This window comes from Cadophora gregata (assembly GCF_030347475.1).
Source record: "Cadophora gregata isolate MNR1 chromosome Unknown scaffold_8, whole genome shotgun sequence".
Lineage (NCBI taxonomy): Eukaryota > Fungi > Ascomycota > Leotiomycetes > Helotiales > Ploettnerulaceae > Cadophora > Cadophora gregata.
The window spans coordinates 1,145,648-1,164,502 of NW_026695931.1; the positions used below are offsets into that span (position 1 = coordinate 1,145,648).

Sequence of the window (18,855 nt, forward strand, 5' to 3'; positions counted from 1 at the left end):
ATAGTAAAGTCGCTTGACTGAATAGGTAGCAGCTGACGAGACTGGTAGGTTCATGCACAAGCAACAATGTAACCGGGAAACAAAACTACAGTACAACACGTAAACCGAGAATCACCGCGTCCGTCCTCGCCTCACCCGCACCCATCTTCGACGTAAAGTTGGGGGAGTGGGCGAAAGTTTAGCTGAGGCGGGCTGGTGGATGTACAGTAAGACTCCCAAGGCTGTGCACCCCGCACTGAACTGAGGGCCGATCCCGCTTTTCATGTACGGAATGTAGGAAGGAGCCTTAAGTTACTTGTGGGAGTTGTGTCTCTCACCCGCTCTGCCTTCCTCTTGTCGCACAAAGTTGCATCCATTGCTGCTTTCATCTTTTTCTATGACAGTCGCCATTGTCATGTTGGTAGGCATTTTGGGGGCTCAAACGCTAGCTCGAATGTTCAAGGTGTAGATGATGGATACACTGCATAGTCAAATCCATGCTTCATCAGATCTGGCTAGAGATATGACTTCGAGCTTCCAGAACTTTAAGTCGTCTCAACTCGAATCTTCAAGCCATCCTACCCCTCTTTCCTTTGTGCAGGGCGGGGTTGATTCTGGCCACCTATCTGTCACTGCCATTGCCTCACTCATCAATCCATTAAATGTATTTCCCTTGGGCCGAGTTCTGGTCGAATCATTAGCATCACGAAACCCTCTTCACCAGCCTTGGGATACATAGATGTCTGTTCGTATGTATTCCAATGGTAGCCATGAGCCCCGCTACGGTGAAGGACAAATTGATTCCTTTACCCCTCCCGGAGCTGGTTCGGTTCCTTGGGAAGGCTGCTCGGAAGTGCGATCCTCAGATTCTGTATTTATGATATCCTAGACCGTGTGTCAATTTCCGCTCAACCGAGCTGTCATTTGTATCTTCATTTGTGAAAAGTAGGAACTGCCCAGGCCAAGTTGTACCATTGCACCTCATTTACGTCGGTTCTATCTTCCGCATCCATCGCTGTTGTAATAACATAGCATGGCAGCATCAAAAGAACTTCCTGAGCGGATTCTGAATACGGAATCACCTCAGTACGGTCGTTGGAGGGCAACAACTGGGCCGTGTGCCGATCAATTAGATGTGGGCGTTCTCGTGGTTAAAGCTGGATTTGGTGGAACTTATCTCCTCTATGAGATGCGGAAGCAGGGCTACAAGACTGTGCTCTACGATGCTGGCTTGGGTTTTGGCGGAACCTGGTGAGACTACCCTGTTATTGTTGAAAGGAATTGCTACACAGAGCAAGCAGTTGACTTGTTTCTTTGATTTACAATAGGCGATGGAACTGCCGGGAGCGAGGGTTGATTCGGAAGTGCCCATCTACCAACTGTCGACTCCAGAAGTTTACAAGACATGGACCTTCACTACTGACTACCTTGACGTACGTAGATATTCCCAATCTATGCTTCCAGCTCGCGGGCCTTTGTATTGAGGTTTAAACTACCCGAACTTCTCTTTGCAAGGTCATGAGACGTCATGTCTTAAATACCATCAGGAGTGTCGAGGCTGGCATTTATCCGGTGGCGAGAACTTCAGGCCTATTTCGATCATGGTACAAGGTCTGTAACCTCAGCAAGGATACTGCCTTCGAGACGGTTGTCACATCTGCCGTGTTCGACACATATGCTAGGAAATGGACGGTGACGACCGCGGACGGACGGACTGCCAAGACGAAGTTTCTGATTATCGCCGCAGGAGTATGCTCTTCCACTTGAATCATACTTACTGTCCTCGTCTCACATATTGTGGACCTCTTACTGATTTCTGTCCTCTAGTTCGCCGCCAAACGGTACATCCCTGTCTACAAGAGCATGGAGAAGCTCAAGGGTATCATGCACCACTCGTCTTTTTGGCCCCCTGAGGATGTAAATGTGAAAAACAAACGTGTTACAGTTATAGGTGTGCACTTAGCCCTTCGATTGACATAGTTTAATAGTTACAATTCTGATCATCATCAGGGACTGGAGCAGGTGGCGTCCAAATCATTCGGGAATGGGGAGCAAAAGTAAACGAAATGTCGGTTTTCATGAGGACTCCGAATCTTGCTATCCCAATGGGAAAGCGCGACATGACAAAAGAGGAGCAGGTGAGATTAATGGACACCTATCCGCAGCAGTTTGAATTGCGGGAACGATGCTTCGCTGGCTTCACCTATGATTTTCTTGAACGCAACACATTTGACCACACGCCGGAGGAGAGGGAAGCCTTCTTCGAAAGTCTTTGGAAACGTGCCGGCTTTGCCTTGTGGCTTGGAGGATACAAGGATTACCTCTTCGACATGAAAGCAGATCGTGAGGCTTGTAATTCCTGAGCGAAAAAGCAACGACAGCGCATCAAAAACCCTGCAGAGCGAGACCTACTCTGTCCTCTCGAGCCGGCACACCCATTTGGCATCAGTAAGTCATCTGTCCGTGATTCAGGGTGGGAAGCCATCCTACTAAATTCATCCTAGAGCGTCCCTGTCTGGAGCAAAACTATTACGAAGTACTCGACTAAGACAACATGAGTATTGTTGATATATCAGAAAAGAATGGTACAGAAATTGACGAGTTCACCGAGAATGGGAACAAGACCAAGAATGGGGAATTGTACGAAGCGGATGTTATTGCCCTTGCCACGGGTTTTGTTATCACCACCGGGGGAATGACAAACATGGGCCTGAAGAGTGTCCACGGAACGTACCTCAACGACGAATGGAAGTCTTCGGCAAATACATACCTCGGCATAACTATTAGCAGATATCCTAATATGTTCCATCTTTATGGCCCCCGTGGCCCTACTTTGTATCCAACGGGCCGAGCAGCGTGGAAGTCCAAGGCCGCTGGATTCGTGATGCAATAAACTTGATCAGCCGCCAGGGTCTCAAGTACGTTGACCCAACGAAGGAGGCAACAGCTACCTGGAAGTAGAGGATCAACGATCTCAGCAATGCGACACTACTCCCCACGACAAGGAGTACCTACATGGGAGGAAGCGTTCCAGGTAAAGACTTTGAGCAAGTTAATTCTGCTGGCGGAGTTGGACAGTATCGGCAGGAAATCCGGGCAGTTCTCACGGACTGGTCTGGCTTTAAGACAGTATCAGCCACTTCTTGACTTTCGGGCTCAAGCTTTCGATTAGCAGTTGCATCTTCCTCTTTACCTGTTTTCCATTCATACCGTGGCCATCCACGGTTGGTACTGTCCGCTCCAGCATGCCTACCTACATTAATCAGGTTGATCTCATGTGCCCAAGGTTGTTGTCTCTCTTTGCTAGGGTAATGCTATCACTTACCAGTTTTACATGTGATGTCATGTGCGCGCGGCAAATCCCGCGTACATGAACGACTCATCATCTGGAAACCTCTCTTAACTAACACTATAATCTGGCCTTGATTTTCAGCCGAGTTGGAATGGAACCAGGACGAGGACGCTGTCTAAGGCCACAAGCCCACAGTAGTTACTTGTGAATTGGAAAATGTAGAATCTCTCAACCTTGCCTGAGCTTCCGTGAAATACTGGCCCTCCCGCTACCAAAGATTTTAAAAGGTTTGCTAGACCTCACAAGCATCGCACTATCATGAACTTGAACTTTGAACTTGACTATCAGGAGATCTGGATAGCAAATAGGCAGCCGCAGCTAAGTGAGCTCATCACGCCTCAACACTCTTCCTCCACACAACGACACCACCCGCCAAGCCTGTCTGCCACTGTAGTAGCGACAGGGGCAAAGAAACATGAATCAAATTGCATACGATCGTAATTTGGCTAGAGCTTGTCAATCGTGTCTAAAACGCAACTCAATTTGCCAAATATATCCATGGGAATATCCCGGAGAATGGCCATCTGGTCCAGTTCCGATACAGTCTTTGTAGACTGAACGTCGGTAGATGTGCGAAGTATACTCCATGTACCTAAAAATGTACGCAGGCATGCTGTTGTAGCCACAGTTTCTTAGCCTACGGGAAGCTAAATGAATCACTTGTGCGGAACGTCCTATATTATTATATTTAAACTTATTTATTTCCCTACCTTTAAATCTTATAATAATATTTCTAAGTAGTAAAAGTAATATCTAAAATACAATTGATTTTTTACTATATTTAAAATTAAGATTAAAAGCAAGTTTATAGTAGAGAAAGGAGGTTAAAAATATAAATTTTCTAAGAGTAAGAACTAGCTGAGCTACTTTACTTTAGGCTCTTAAGCCGCCTAACTTACTTACTTATATTACCTTATTATTAATTATATATTAAATTAATTATACTATAGTAATAATAGTAAGAAATCTATTAGATAATAGTGCTTTTTAATAAATATATAGCACCTAAATAAAGTAAAGATTAAGACAGAATAAATAAAAAGATTATTCCGAAATATTAAAGTAGACGTTCCGCACAAGTGATTCATTTAGCTTCCCGTATTAGCCCAGAATGGCCCACCGGACGAGCCTTAGCAGCCTCAACGACAACTCCCAGGGCACACGTCGTTTGAAAATGTTTAGTCTCTCTGTGACTCGGTACGTATCCCATTACCTCTTCTTGAATAGATGGAGTTGGAATGTGACATGGTCTAAACCGATTGGAAATTTGAGACCCTCCGCCAGCTTGAAAAGCCGATTGTCATCTCTGATCAACTCCTCCCAAGCGGTCTTTCCACCTGTACTATTTGGGACCTTCTCCATGAGCACCAGGTCAAGGAAGTTGCTGATACCATATTTTTTGGTGTATTTGTCTGCTTCATCTAGCCCATCGGCAGCTTTTTGTAACGGCTCGGCGCTGTCTATGACTAAGAGTAGACTACCTCTAGGAGCTTCAAGTGATAACTTGAGTAGTAGAGCTGCTGTCCTGGCAGTTGAGGCTGCGTGAAGGTCTTTGAGCGTGAAAAATAGTGTAATGAGAGTTGGTACATGGCCCACAATGGCTCTCAGCTCCTGATGGCTAAGCTCTAGAGCATTGGTCTGCTGGAAAGAAGCTCGCAGGTCATTTGAAGTGATGAAAGGCGTATTGTTGAGAATTGCAGACTGACTAGCGTATTTTGAAAGTACGGGAGGTGTCAGGAGCGCATTCTCCAGAATTGAAACCGCTGGAGCCCAATCTGCGCTATCCAACAGCCTGAGATCTAAAACTGGCGTGCATTTGTTCTGAATAGCGGCGAGACCACTGGCGTGACTCTGCTGAATGGTCATATGAGGTCGAATATGCCGTAGTACCGCTGCAAAGGTCAGAATTTCCGTGACTCCGCCTCCAAAACAGGTTACTTTCAGCGACTGTTTAGAGTCGTGCCCATACTCGAATAAATTCTCAATCCAGATCTCCGCGTGAAAATCTTGCAAGATCTCCACGAATACAGTAGCACAACACAATGCCCTTACAGAACTCCATCTCACTGCATAGGCCACCATCAAGTCCGGTCGAGAAAATGCCTTGGCGGAATCCCCATCGGACATAGCTAGTCTGATTTCTCTCAGAATAGGCTTGAGTGTGTCGTAGTCTTGGCACACCGGAAATGAGGCTCGGAGTACGCTAAGAAGCAACTGCTGGAGTGGCAATGGAAGGTGCTGCTGTTGAACAGCTGGGAATAGTTTCTCACATTTCGACTGTCCAGCGTTTGCTTTTGGTTGCGTTCGTATCTTCTTGACAAATCCCGGGCCTTTCCAGCCAGGTCTTTCCCTTGGGGCGGTAGGAGCCACTAGAGGATTGTTTGGAGAGGTTGCGCTAGACACCACAGGATGTTTGCGTTGCGATTTCTCATGGCGAACGTATTTACTCATTCTGAGTTCCTGGAGCTCCGTAGGATTATTTCATCTCCTCTCACCCTTCCGACGTTCTAAATGTGCTGATGTCTCCTGTGGGGAGCAAGTTCGGATTTACGTCTGAGCATCTAAACCTCCACCGTTCTGGAATATTGTGTGCCTTTTGCCAAGGCCTCGCTTACCATACGGTACTAGCGCCAACCTCCCTCTTGTCAACCCCGGATACTTGATACTTACCCACCTATCTTAGAGACCTTTCGCACTTTTGTGGGCATTCAAAGTACCCCGCCCTCTTAGCTGCACTTGGCGATCTGTTTTACCAGCTCTAGTTAAGCTAGAGTAAGGCCTCAGAGTTTGAAGTCTCGCTTCTTAACTTAGGGCCGACTTAAAGACCTCTTTTTGCCCTAAGGGTACTTTGTCCTTATATGTATTAAGGATCCACATTTATTAATAGACCTACTGTTTGAACAGCAGACATTTTAACAGCTGTGGATCGTTTTAGCGATTTTCTGTGGTAATATAGTTAGCCTCTTAGTAGAGCTCTAGCCACATGTACAAAATCGTCTCAACTGACCCCTAACGAAAGGTCTCTATGATGTTATTTTGACCTGCACAGAGTCTCAGATATGTAGGGCTTGTAGACAAGAACATAAACTACTATCACTATCATAGGGGTGGCTGAGGGAAACGCAGGTCCTGTAGGTCATTGTCAGATGATGACTACACCCCACAAATGGGGCTCCTTCAATTAGTTCAAGCTTCAAGCAGAGGTCTGAGGCAGTCTGCCAGATTCATGACCGGTTCTTCTCCCTCCTCCTCCTATCGCTGGTCAGTAGTGATTCTGGATAGCCCAACTGCCACAAACTCCTCCGTCTTGCCTTCCATACCGAATGACCGAAGAAGAGCCGCTCGTGCATATAAAGCCATGCACTGAATGTTAACTAAGGAATGGATATCATCAAATCCTTGTTATTGGGCAAACTCAAATCTTTCTAGCTCTCAGTCCCTTTTTTGGGCATTGTATACTGCTAATGAGTATTGTCGTCGGCTTCCGAAGGGTGGACATGGTATCCATGACATGCCAGGTTTCAGCCTCACTTATTTGTTGACGACATAATATCTCAGGCATATATAAAAGGCACTCAGATCTGTTTCAGCTCCTATAACCCCTGGCTTTTTGCGTCAGCACGGAAACACAAGACTATGTTGTTTTATGTCTGAAGCTCACTGAAACCAAACCAACCCCAGATGTCGTCCGAAATCAAACACAAAGTATAATATGAAACTACTGCAGGGGCGGGCGGCTCGGGTGCATTTTGACAGCTGCTGACAGAATGTGAGCTCTCTTAATTAAGTACACCATCGGCTAACGTCCCTCTCGTTATTCAGCCCTCCGGTTGTGTTGTCCAATCACCACTTTCTCCTCCTTCCCCGTTTATAATTACTACAACCGTTCACTCGGCATATAAATCACAACAACTCACCTTAACAAGCCTGTACCTGCAAGCCCGATATCAAGTTGACTGTTGATATATTTGGTGCTAGCAAGGGCATTTTTATTCATGGTCTGCTGGATTAAACATCGGTTCGCCAGGATATTTCGAGACCATGTCTTGGCCATCATCTCGTATGCCTGATATGCGTGCCTGTTATACATCTTGGATATACGCGACTTATTTGAGACAGAGACGTGCCTAGAACTTTATGCGTAGCACTTGCTTCGGGTTTGTATTGAAAATATAGGTAATTCATGCAACCTTTGCCCATTTCCTTAACAGCAAACAGCGTACTAATCTCTCCACCGCTTTCTTCATCCGTTGGACTGACTGCGGATCCTGTCCATACAGGAAGATGTAGTTTTAGTTACTCTTCAGAAGCTTTTGGAGTGAACAGGGGTCTGTTGTTAGTCTGTTGTATAAACGCAGCATGTTTCCAAGGCTTATTGATCATGTCGTATGACTCGTTGATGAAACTTGCAGTAGGTGTACCTCACCCAGGAACACCGGCAAGCTTTCGGCCATTTATTGCTATATATACAAGCAGAATACCCTCGGGTCTCTTCTGGTTAATCGGTGCAGATTTTGTTTGAATACAGGCTTTACTTTCGTCTTAACATTTGTTTTCCACGTCTCTATTCATTCTACGAATTCTACGTACTCCTACGAGCTATAGATCCAATTGAAATGTTGGCCACTTCTGGTATTTGGTTCTTTGCAATTGCTGTCCGAATTGCGACTGCCGGTACGTTACTTCCACGGTTTAGTATTCTATCCTCGTGGCTGTACAGAAGTACAGCCACTTCTTCTCATCTTTGGCCTCAATAGTATGTTTTTGTTCTTGCCTTGTAGAAGCAGTTTATGTTCCCATCATCCCCGGCTCTCGATTTCCTATCACAGCTTCAATACTGTCAAGATTCGTCATCTTATCTTTTAATATCAATTTCCAAGTTCACTCAGCCGAAAGCTGGCTAATTCTTCTTCTAGCTCCCAGCCCCGGCCCCCAGCGCAACTCCTTTATAACCGGCGAAGGCAACGAGGTCTTCGGCAATAAGGGCGTGGAGTGTACAGTCGGCAGAGACGTCGGCGAATGCTCTCGATTTGGTCAATGCGCACAGTTTATTCCTCCAAACGAGTCAAGCGTTTTGAACCAAGGTAGAGAGGTCGATGAGTGTGTTGCAGGGGGACCGGTAGGGGTGTTGGACGAGAATGGTGATGTAGTACCATTGTAGGAACAGCGTTAGAGAAGATGAAAGAGTACAGCTGTTCCCATAACTAGTTAAAAACCATGGGACCGATTTTCCACCCTCATCTAAATCCCCCCTCCCCCCTCTCCCCCGCCCTCCTCCCTCTCTGAGTCCTACGTACTTGTATTATAACTACCTTTTAATATAATACTTAGATTTTTAAAAGAATTAAAGATTAATATATATTAAATCACTCTTATGTTTTATTTTTTAATATAGTATTATATTAATAGACTTAATTTGATTTCCTTAAAACTTAGAGTTTTAGTTTTCTTAGTTTACTTTATACTTAGGCTACCTTAGGCTAACCTTAAGTTACCTCTAGACTTTTAAGCCTTAAACCTTATATAGTTTAATTAATTAATAACTCTATAACTAGATATTTAATTAAACCTAGGAAACTTATAAGTTAGTTTATTAGTGTTTTAGTTTATTTTTATAAAGTTATAGTATTTTTTTTTATAATCGCGTTTTATAAAAATATAAGTCCGTAGGTTTTTAGAGAAGAGAGAGAAAATGATTTTTAATAAGAATAGGCGCGTAGCTATAGTTTCTAACTAGTTATAAGAATAGCTATAACACGTGTATATATATATCTTAGAAATACTATATTCTAGTATTATAAATTACCTACTTTTTACTTAGTGAACTTACTAAAAATGAGTTGATGTATTACCTTAGAGGAAAATATAAGAGTAATTAAACTATTCTTAGATAATTCTAGGATAATTTTTATAAAAATAGTTTTAAAATCAATCTATAATAAATAGTACTAGATAATATATATAGCGACACTTAAATATATTATTTTAAGTTAAAACATATAAACTTGTTTATTACCTTTTAATTACCTTTTATTTTAGCTTATATATTAACTTTATAAAATAAGCTTTTTGGATTAATTAATTTAAATACTTATAAAGCTAAAACTAAAAGTTTCTTTTATATAAATAAAAAGAACTAAGTATTTAATTATTATAAATATAATAAACTAATCATAATAGGCTAGTTACTTAAGTAAAGCTAATATCGTAAGACTATAAGGCTAAAGTTATATAACGAACCTAAGACTAGCTTAGTTTATTAGTAGCTATATTTCTCTTACTTATTTATAAGGCTTTTTAAAAACCTCTTTCTCTTATTATCTTTTTTACTTTATATTATAATTACTAATAAATATTTATTATACTATTATATTAAAAAGACTAACTTTACTTATAAAAGTCCTAATATTTACTTTAGCTAAATTCTTTAAATATCTTATAAGTATACTTAAGTTGTATTTTTAGCTTCTTTTTTTCTATTTTACCTTTTATACCTTATTATTTCCTTAAGTACTTTTAAGTATAGTTAAGTTGTATTTATAACTAAAGTAATTTTTTATTATCTTTTACTTTTATACTTTTAATTTTATTACCTTTTTATAAGTGTCGAACACTAGCGCTATATAAGCCTGTCCTAGGTTTAATATATACTTAGTAAGTATACTATATATATATAGTATACTCTTAACCCCTGATTTTAGAAGATAATATTCTTTTAAATATATCTTTTAATATTTTAATTTCTACTTAATTAAGTAAGCTCTTTACTATATAAAAGCCTACTTTATTACTATATAATAGTTAAGAGTTATATCTATCTCTTAAGTACTTAGTATATATATAATTCTATTACTTTAAATAAGCTTTTAATCAGAACCTCTTAATTACTCTTTAATTTTTAAATCCTTATAATTCTTTTATAATTATATCTACTTTTTTAATAAATTTAAAATCTAAATAATTACTTAATATTAATATTATATACTTAAAACTATAAGATTTCCTTACTTAAATAAAGTACTTAAATAAAGTACTTAATATTAAGTATAAATATTCTAAGACTTTAGCTTTATATTAATCTAAAAGCTTTAAATATTCTTTCTCTTATTTAAATTACTAATAAGCTTACTTAAACTATAAAGAAAATTATAACTAATATAATAACTTATAAAATAGAATTATATAAAATCTCTTATACTAAGTATAAAATAGAGCTTATAAGCTAAGTAGTAGTATAAGGTTTAAGAACTCTATTAAGTTCTTTAAGTAAAAGCTCTAGCTTCCTTTAAGCTATTTTAAAAGCTTTAATATAAGTTATATTAATATAAGCTTTAGATTATAAAGTAGTAGTAAAAGCTAAGTAGAAGCTTTAAAAGATAAATATTAAGATTTAATAACTTTAAATAACTTAATATTAAAAGCTTTATAAATAAATTAAGAAGATAATAGCTAAGTAGTACTTTAAGATTATAAGTAAAAAAGTTATTACTAATAAAAGCTTTAATATCTAAGTACTTCTTTAATTACTTAAACGTATTTTAAATTAAATAAATAGTACTATTTAAACCTTAATTAAGAGTAAATACTAATTATCACTTAAGTTAATAAAAGAAGCTAAGTATAATAGGCGAGTTATATAAGTAAGGCAGATATTATAAGGCTATAAGGCTAGAGTTATATAATAAACCTAAGACTAGCTTAATTCACTAGTAGCTATATCTCTTTTACTTATTTTTAAAGCTCTTTAAGAACCTTTTCCTCTTATTATCTTTTCTACTTTATATTATAGTTATTAATAAATATTTATTATATTATTATATTAGAAAAGATTACTCTTACTTATAAAGGTTTTAATATCTACTTTAATTAAATTCCTTAAGTACTTTTTAAGTATAATTAAGTTATATCTCTAGCTCTCTTTTTTCTACTTTACCTTTAGTACTTTATTATTTTCTTAAGTACCTTTAAGTATAGTTAAATTATATTTATAACTAAGATATTACCTTTTATATTTTACTTTTATACTTATACTTCCTTATAATATAAGATAGTTAAGTGTTAGTTCGTAGACTTTTACTATAGAAGTATAGGAGGAATTAAGAGGTATAAGTAATCTTAGTTAGAGGGTAGACCCTTTTTATATATAAACCGGGGGTTATTTAGGAGGTAGTATATATTCTAACTCTTAGATACTTTTTATAATATATATTTTTAAATACCTTTAAACTAAACTTTAGATTTTAATATATATTAATATATACTTATTATTTATTTACTAGTATAATACTAATACTAATTAATAGTTACTTTATACTATAGAATAGATAAGTTAAATATAATAGAGTTAACTCTTAAGATATAATACTAAATTAATATTAGTAAGCTCTTATTAAAATTAAGTAGAGTAAGTCTTATAAAATAACTAGAGAACTCTTATTAAAATTAAGTAAAGTAAGTTCTATATTACTAAAGAATAATAATTATTTTCTAATAGTTATTAAGATATTTCTAGAGCTATTTAATTAGATATTTCTAAGATATAAAAGATATATCTAAAATACTTATAAATCGCTTCTAATATAATAATAACTCTAATAGATTAAGTTATAAAATAACTTAAAGTAAAAGTTAGAAGTAGTAGAACTTTAATATAAGATAGAATACTAGTTCTTAGAGTATTTTTAGCTAGTCTTATAAGAGCTAATATTAATAGTTTAGTTTAAGGATTTATAGATTATTTTATAAAGAAAAATATTAGAGAAGAGATATTATTCTAAGACTTTTAGAAATACTTTTTAGATTAAATAATAGATAATTTTAAAAAAATAATAAGTAAGTAATAATAAAAGCTTTAAGATTATCTCTTAAAGAATTAAGTCTATATTTAGTATTAAAAAAGATTATAGATTTCTTAAGCTTTTATAATAGTAATTTAAATATAAAAGAATACTTAGCTAAATAAATAGGAAACTAAACTACTACTAGACTTATTATTTAGCTCCTTTTTAAATAAGATTTAAACTTATAATTAAAAAAGGAACTAAATATAATAAATACTTTATTAGAACTTACTTAATATATTATCTTTATCTATAGAGATTATAATCTCTAATAATATATTATCTTTATCTATAGAGATTATAATCTCTAATAATATAGAAATAAAGTATTAGAATAACTAAGAGAGAATATAAATAAGTAATCCCCTAAGGGAATAAATAAGTTTTATTTTAGTATCTGGACTTCTAAGGACTTTTATATATTAAACTTTTTATAAAAAGTGAAGATATTTATAAAGCTTCTCTTCTTATTAATATTAAGAGAGAAGAATTATTTCTAATAAAACTAAAGAAATAATATATTAATTAGCTTTTAATATAAAGACTAAGAGATAATAGTTTATTAGATCTTACTTTAGCTCTTATAATATATCTAAGGGATAAGATATTACTTTTTTTTAAGTATTTAGTTAAAAGAAACTATATTTAGAGCTTATTTATCTAAGTTAGTATATTATAAAACTAATCTCTCTAGAATAAGTAAAATCACTAGTAAACCTTAGTAAAATATATACTAAGGAGCTTTAATATAATAAAGCTAAAGATTATCTTAATAAGAAGCTTTATATTATTATTAATCTTTATTAATAAGTATTAATAGAGTTTATACTATAATATAAAGTATTTCTATTTATACTTTAGGATAAAGCTTTATTATACTACTACTAGTACCTCTAGAATAAAGAGTACTTATTTAATAAGCTAGTATAAGCTACTTATAATAACTATAAGATAAAAAAAAGAGCTAATTAATACTTAAGTTAGTAATTTAGTATAATTTTTTCTATATTTTAAAATAAGCTACTTTAGAAAAGTAAATTAGCTTTAATATAATTAGAAAGCTTTATAAGAGAACTATAAAGTATTTAATTAAGTCTTAAGGATAATAATATATAAAATAATAAAATATTATATAATAAGCTAATATAAGAAGTTTTAAGGAATCTTTTATTTAAAATAGCTTTATTTAAGCTACTTCTAATATTCCTTATATTAATAGATAGCTTTTATATAACTATAAGTATAAAAAATAATATAAGATTCCGGATCTAAATTTAAAAGATACTCTAAGAATAATCTAAATTAGTCTTAAGTATATATTATAAATAGTAATACTTATTATTTAAACTAAAGAATAAAGTTCTTTCTAAGAAATAAATATAAGAATAGATTTAAAGTACTTCTTAGCTATATAAGTTATATTATCTATAAAAAAATAAACTATTATAATAGCTATTATTCTAACTAAGAATAAATAACTTTAAAAGTAAAGTATTTTATAAAATAAAAAGCTAAAAGTATTAAGCTTATAAAAAGTCTTATAAAGTATATATAATATACTTTAAAAAAAAGAAGTTAGATTTAGAGCTTAATTAGAACTAGTTTAAAGGACTTAGTAAAGATTATAAAAAAGATAATTCTAATACTTCTATAGAAGATAATAATAATTATTCTAATAATACTAAAGTAGATATAAAAAATAAAAATAAAGTAATATACTTTATTATTATATTCTATATATTAGAAATAAAGTATAATATAAAATAAGTTCTCTAGTACTTTAAGGAATATAAAGCTATTTATATTCTTTAGAGTATAATTAAATAACTTAAGCTTAAGATAATAATAGAAGCTTTTATTACTTAGTAATCTAAGATAGTTTTTTAAGGCCTTTTAATTAATACTAAAGTATTAAAAAGAAATATAAGTAGTCTTAATTAATTATAAGCTTTATAATAAATTCAGAAAGTTATATTTAATAAAAAAGAGATAAGATATTATTAGATCTAATTTAAAGCTAATATAAGAGTTATATTAGGAATTATTATAATTAATATACTTATTAGATAAATAGAATTTATAATTATAAATATTAATAGATTATTCTTAATATACCTTTAATAGCTTAACTAGCTAAAGATCTATTATAATAATCTTACTAATACTTTAGTTTAAGGAGATATTAAGTACTTAATTATCTAGAAAAGTAAGTATATATAGCTTCTTTTAAATTAATATTATTAATTATTAGAGTATTTAGATAGAAATATATTAGCTTATTATCTTATAAAAATAGAGATTTATAGACTTTATAAGCGATTTAGATACTTATTAATATAATATTTATAATATCTTTTAAACTAAGTAAGTTATATACTAAATTATAATATTATATAATAAGTAAAGAAGATATATAAGTATTACTAGAAGTATATAGATACTTTATATTAGTTCTGATTTAGACTTTATAATAATATTAACTTTAATTATATAGTCTATATTAATATTATAATATTTAATAATTAATATACTTTTTATATAGTTAATAAGGTAATAAGATTTAAAGTAATAAGATAGCTTTAAAAAGAGTCTAGTTTAATATCTACCTAATTTATATTTAATATATTTAAAGCTATATAAATTAATATATATTTAGAACTACTTAACTTTATAGTTTATAATTATAAAATAAACTTTAACTCTAAGAAGTTTAGAGCTTACTTAAGTTAATTAGAACTATCTTTAAACTTATTCTAATAAAAGTATACTATTTTATTAATAAAATAAAGAGATATTACTATTTACTTTATAATACTTATAAAATTATTATAAAAGAATATAAAGATCTTAATACTAAGGAATACTTATAAATAGCTATTAAAGCTATAAATAATATAGCTAGACTTAATAACTTAATCTTTATATTACTAGTCTTTAATATATACTTTAAGATAATAGAATTAAATCCTTTTAATATATTAGTTAAATAATAAGTAACTATTATTAAGAAAGCTATAGAAGCTATATATAAGCTTTATATTATATATAAAGTTAATAATATATTAGCTATTTAAAATAGCTTTAGAACTACTTAGATTTATAATTTTTAGATTAATAATAAAGTACTTATTTAAAGAAAGAAATTTAAAAAGTAAAAGAGACCTTATAATTTCTTAGGAATAAATAATAAAGATTATAAGATTAATATGAAGAATAATAAAAAATATATATTCTATTTTACTTCTATATAACTATTTACTATAGATAGCTTTAGTATTAAGCTATAAAAAGAAAAGTTACTAAAGAATACTTAATATTAAGAATAGCTAACTTAGAAAATATCGATTAATACTAAAACTTATTTATATTAAGATCTTATTTATAAAGTAAATTAACAGATTATTAATAATTAATAATAATTATAATATTAGAATATATATAATATATAATATTAAAGTATTCTTAATAGAGAAAAAGATAAGAGATTAAGAGCTTTTTATTTAGCTATAATCTAAGAGTAAGATTATAACCTTAGGACTACTATTTTAAAGATCTTATTAAGTAGAATATAAAGCTTTTATTAAAAGAGATATTTTTATCCTTATTTATAAGAATAACTCTAGAGTAAAAGGCTAATATATCTTTAAGTCTAGAATAATAAATAAAGTTAAGAGTAAAGAGATAGTAAGCTTATATAAGAAATCTAAGCTTATTATTTAATACTTTAATAATAAAAGTAAATAAGAGATCTTAACTTAATTACTAATAATCTAATAAGTTAATTAAAGACTTATTATATACTTAGCTATAGTACTTAGCTATCTAAAATATATCTGAAATAACTCTAAATTAAAGCTAGTAATATAAGATATTACTGAGACTTATACTTAAGTAATAATAAAGCTTCTTTATAAGATATTTATATAGCTACTAGAAGAAATTACTAATAAGTTTCTACTTAGAATAGTATTTATAGTAGTACTTTTATTATATAATATACTTAAGTCTAGAAACTACTAGTTTAATATATATTATAAGTATTATATAAGGAGCTTTTAAATAGAAATATTAACTTATAACTTATACCTTTTAGTAAGTACTAAAGGAACTAATAAGTTCGAAATTATAAGAATATAAATAGATAATACCTTTATTCTAAGAGATAAGATATTCTTAGTAAAGGAATAAGAAGTAATTAATTAGGCTAGCTTTATAACTAAACTAATATAAGTCCTAAACTAATTTAAATTACTAATATTTAATAAGTATATTATTTGTATAAAAGAGAGTAGTTTTTATATATCTTAAAAAAGTTAAAGTATAAAGCTTAAGTAAGTTAATATTACTAAGAGAGATTATAAGAAAGCTTATATAAAGTAATAAGCTTATAAAGCTTACTTTATAATAATCTATTAGTTAGAAGCTATATTTAACTTATTAGTAATAATATAATACTAAAATCTAATACTTAATAATATTAAAGCTTTAAATCTATATCTTAAATAATAGATAAAGAACTTAAGAAGAAGTTTATAATATATTTCTATAGATCTAAGTTCTATAAAAATCTATACTTTTATTAATAGATCTTTTATAAATATCAAAGACTTTAGCTCTTAGATTAGTTTTATATTAGTAATTAGAACTAAATTAAAAGAGTTTTAAAAGTTATTTTTTTCTAGTAACTTAATATATATAAGTTCTATAAAATATAAGAGAGTTACTTAAGTAATACTTATTTCGGAATTATATATTATAATAATAGAGATTAATATATTAATATCTCTAGTAACTATAATTAATATAGTAACTAATAAGCTAAGCCTCTTAAAGCTTTCTATTATAGTTTATATTAATTCTCTATCTCTTTATAAATATATTATTAAACTTAGTACTATAAAAGAGAAGTATTTAATAATTAATATTATAGTAATTTATTAATTATATAAGTATAAAGAACTAATAGAGATATAATAGATTAATAGAGTAAGTAACTCTATTAATATTATAATAAAAGCTAATCTAAATAAAGCTTTTTAAGAGTTTATTAATACTAACTAATTAAAAGTAAAGATAAAGAAATAAATAGAGAGATTAACTAGAGTTAATTTAGAGTTATAGTAAAAGTATTTTAATATATTTACTTATTTTTCCTATATTAATTTCCTTATAACTCTCTTTTATTACTTATTTATTTCTTTATAATTAAATAAGATATTATAATAAGAATAACTTTTATTTTAAGATAATTACCTTTTAATTTAAAGTACTAATAAGTAGTCTTATAATAATACTCTAATAAGAACTAATTATTAGTTTTATTATAAAAGATTACTCTTATATAAAAGTATAAAGAAAGTATTATTATAAAGAACTAACTATAAAACTAATTTAAAATAAAGCTAAGAACCTTTTACTTTTATATACTATTCTCTTTAAGATTACTATTAATAGTTTCTTTTTTCTTTTAAGGAAAAAAAAGTAAAGAAGTTAAGTTAAGTACTAAAGTATTATTATTACTTTCTTTTACTTTAAAGAACTAATTAATTATAATAAAGCTAGAAAAGCGAGTACTTAAGCTACTTCTATTACTAGAATTACTACTAGAATTAGAATTACTAGAATAATTAATTAAACTCTCTTCTAAACTACTTCTAGAAGTATTATAAGTACTTATCTTTATATAGCGCTTTAATAAACTTAGATTATTTAATAGAACTTTTTACTTCCTTAATATAGTTTCTAATTTCTATAGTATTATAAGTATCTCTTATAATATAAGCTATTAGATTATATTTAATAAAAAGAAGTAAAAGAGTTAGTTAAGAAAAAGGAAATACTTATAATATTCTATTTTATAATTCTAGCTATCTTATTATATATAATATAGATCTTTACTAATATAATTCCTATAGCTAATATTATATCTTTTAATATATTAATATTAGTAATAAAAATAATATTTTAAAGAGTAGTACTAGCTTTAAGAAAAAAGTCTTTATTTCTACTAGTAAAAGTATTAGTAAAAGTATAATATTTAGTAGCTATATATACTAGGATCTATTTCTATTAGTTATAAAGGATTATTATTAAAAGAGTTATAGAAAAGATTTAAGTAAGAAATACTTATAAATTCATATTTATTCTTATTCTTAGTATAATACTAGTATTTTAAGCTTATAGAACTTTAGAATTTATATAGTTTTAAATTACTTTTCTTCTAATAATTAATATATCTATAGTATTATATATAAAATGTAGCTAAAAGAGTACTAAGAGAGCAGGGAAATAATACTAATTAATATTAGTAAAAAGCTTTACTATTATATTAGCTCTTAGAATAAGATATATTTACTCTTAAATTACTTAATTTATTTAATATCTTTTAAAGAAATCTCTTAGTTAATAAGAATCTCTAAGGTAAATACTATCAATTCTAAACTTATAATTATTATTATTATTATTTAATAGAGAAAAGAAAAGGTTTTAAAAGGGAAGTTATCTTTATATAGATAAATATATATAATTTAGGCTTAATTCAAATATAATATAATATTATTTACTATTATTACTTAGTTATTATTATTATTTTCTACCTTTATATTATTAACTACTATTAAATAGAATATTAACTCTCTAACTCCTTAGAACTTTATATTAATTTAATAATAATATTATTTAATT

General features: G+C 30.7%; 6 protein-coding genes across 6 annotated transcripts; 4 read left to right on the forward strand and 2 right to left on the reverse strand.

Annotated features, from left to right (window-relative positions):
* Nucleotides 1–1,012: 1,012 nt before the first annotated feature.
* Nucleotides 1,013–1,234, forward strand: ONS95_013897 (uncharacterized protein; the record flags this gene model as incomplete). Its single annotated transcript, XM_058507546.1, has 1 exon — nt 1,013–1,234. One exon carries the CDS (start codon nt 1,013–1,015, stop codon nt 1,232–1,234), a length of 222 nt encoding a protein of 73 aa, XP_058356715.1.
* A 263-nt stretch (nt 1,235–1,497) lies between these two features.
* On the forward strand, nt 1,498–2,342 carry ONS95_013898 (uncharacterized protein; the record flags this gene model as incomplete). Its single annotated transcript, XM_058507547.1, has 3 exons — nt 1,498–1,728; nt 1,807–1,930; nt 1,990–2,342. 3 exons carry the CDS (start codon nt 1,498–1,500, stop codon nt 2,340–2,342), a joined length of 708 nt encoding a protein of 235 aa, XP_058356716.1.
* A 191-nt stretch (nt 2,343–2,533) lies between these two features.
* Nucleotides 2,534–2,872, forward strand: ONS95_013899 (uncharacterized protein; the record flags this gene model as incomplete). The annotated part of the gene is made up of 1 exon (XM_058507548.1): nt 2,534–2,872. The coding sequence occupies one exon, from the start codon at nt 2,534–2,536 to the stop codon at nt 2,870–2,872; it is 339 nt and encodes a 112-aa protein (XP_058356717.1).
* Nucleotides 2,873–2,990: 118 nt separating this feature from the next.
* On the reverse strand, nt 2,991–3,365 carry ONS95_013900 (uncharacterized protein; the record flags this gene model as incomplete). Its single annotated transcript, XM_058507549.1, has 2 exons — nt 2,991–3,232; nt 3,305–3,365. The coding sequence occupies 2 exons, from the start codon at nt 3,363–3,365 to the stop codon at nt 2,991–2,993; spliced, it is 303 nt and encodes a 100-aa protein (XP_058356718.1).
* Nucleotides 3,366–4,303: 938 nt separating this feature from the next.
* Nucleotides 4,304–5,883, reverse strand: ONS95_013901 (uncharacterized protein). Its single transcript, XM_058507550.1, has one exon. It carries the CDS (start codon nt 5,780–5,782, stop codon nt 4,541–4,543), a length of 1,242 nt encoding a protein of 413 aa, XP_058356719.1. The 5' UTR covers nt 5,783–5,883; the 3' UTR covers nt 4,304–4,540.
* Nucleotides 5,884–7,947: 2,064 nt separating this feature from the next.
* On the forward strand, nt 7,948–8,492 carry ONS95_013902 (uncharacterized protein; the record flags this gene model as incomplete). The annotated part of the gene is made up of 2 exons (XM_058507551.1): nt 7,948–8,005; nt 8,248–8,492. 2 exons carry the CDS (start codon nt 7,948–7,950, stop codon nt 8,490–8,492), a joined length of 303 nt encoding a protein of 100 aa, XP_058356720.1.
* Nucleotides 8,493–18,855: the final 10,363 nt, after the last annotated feature.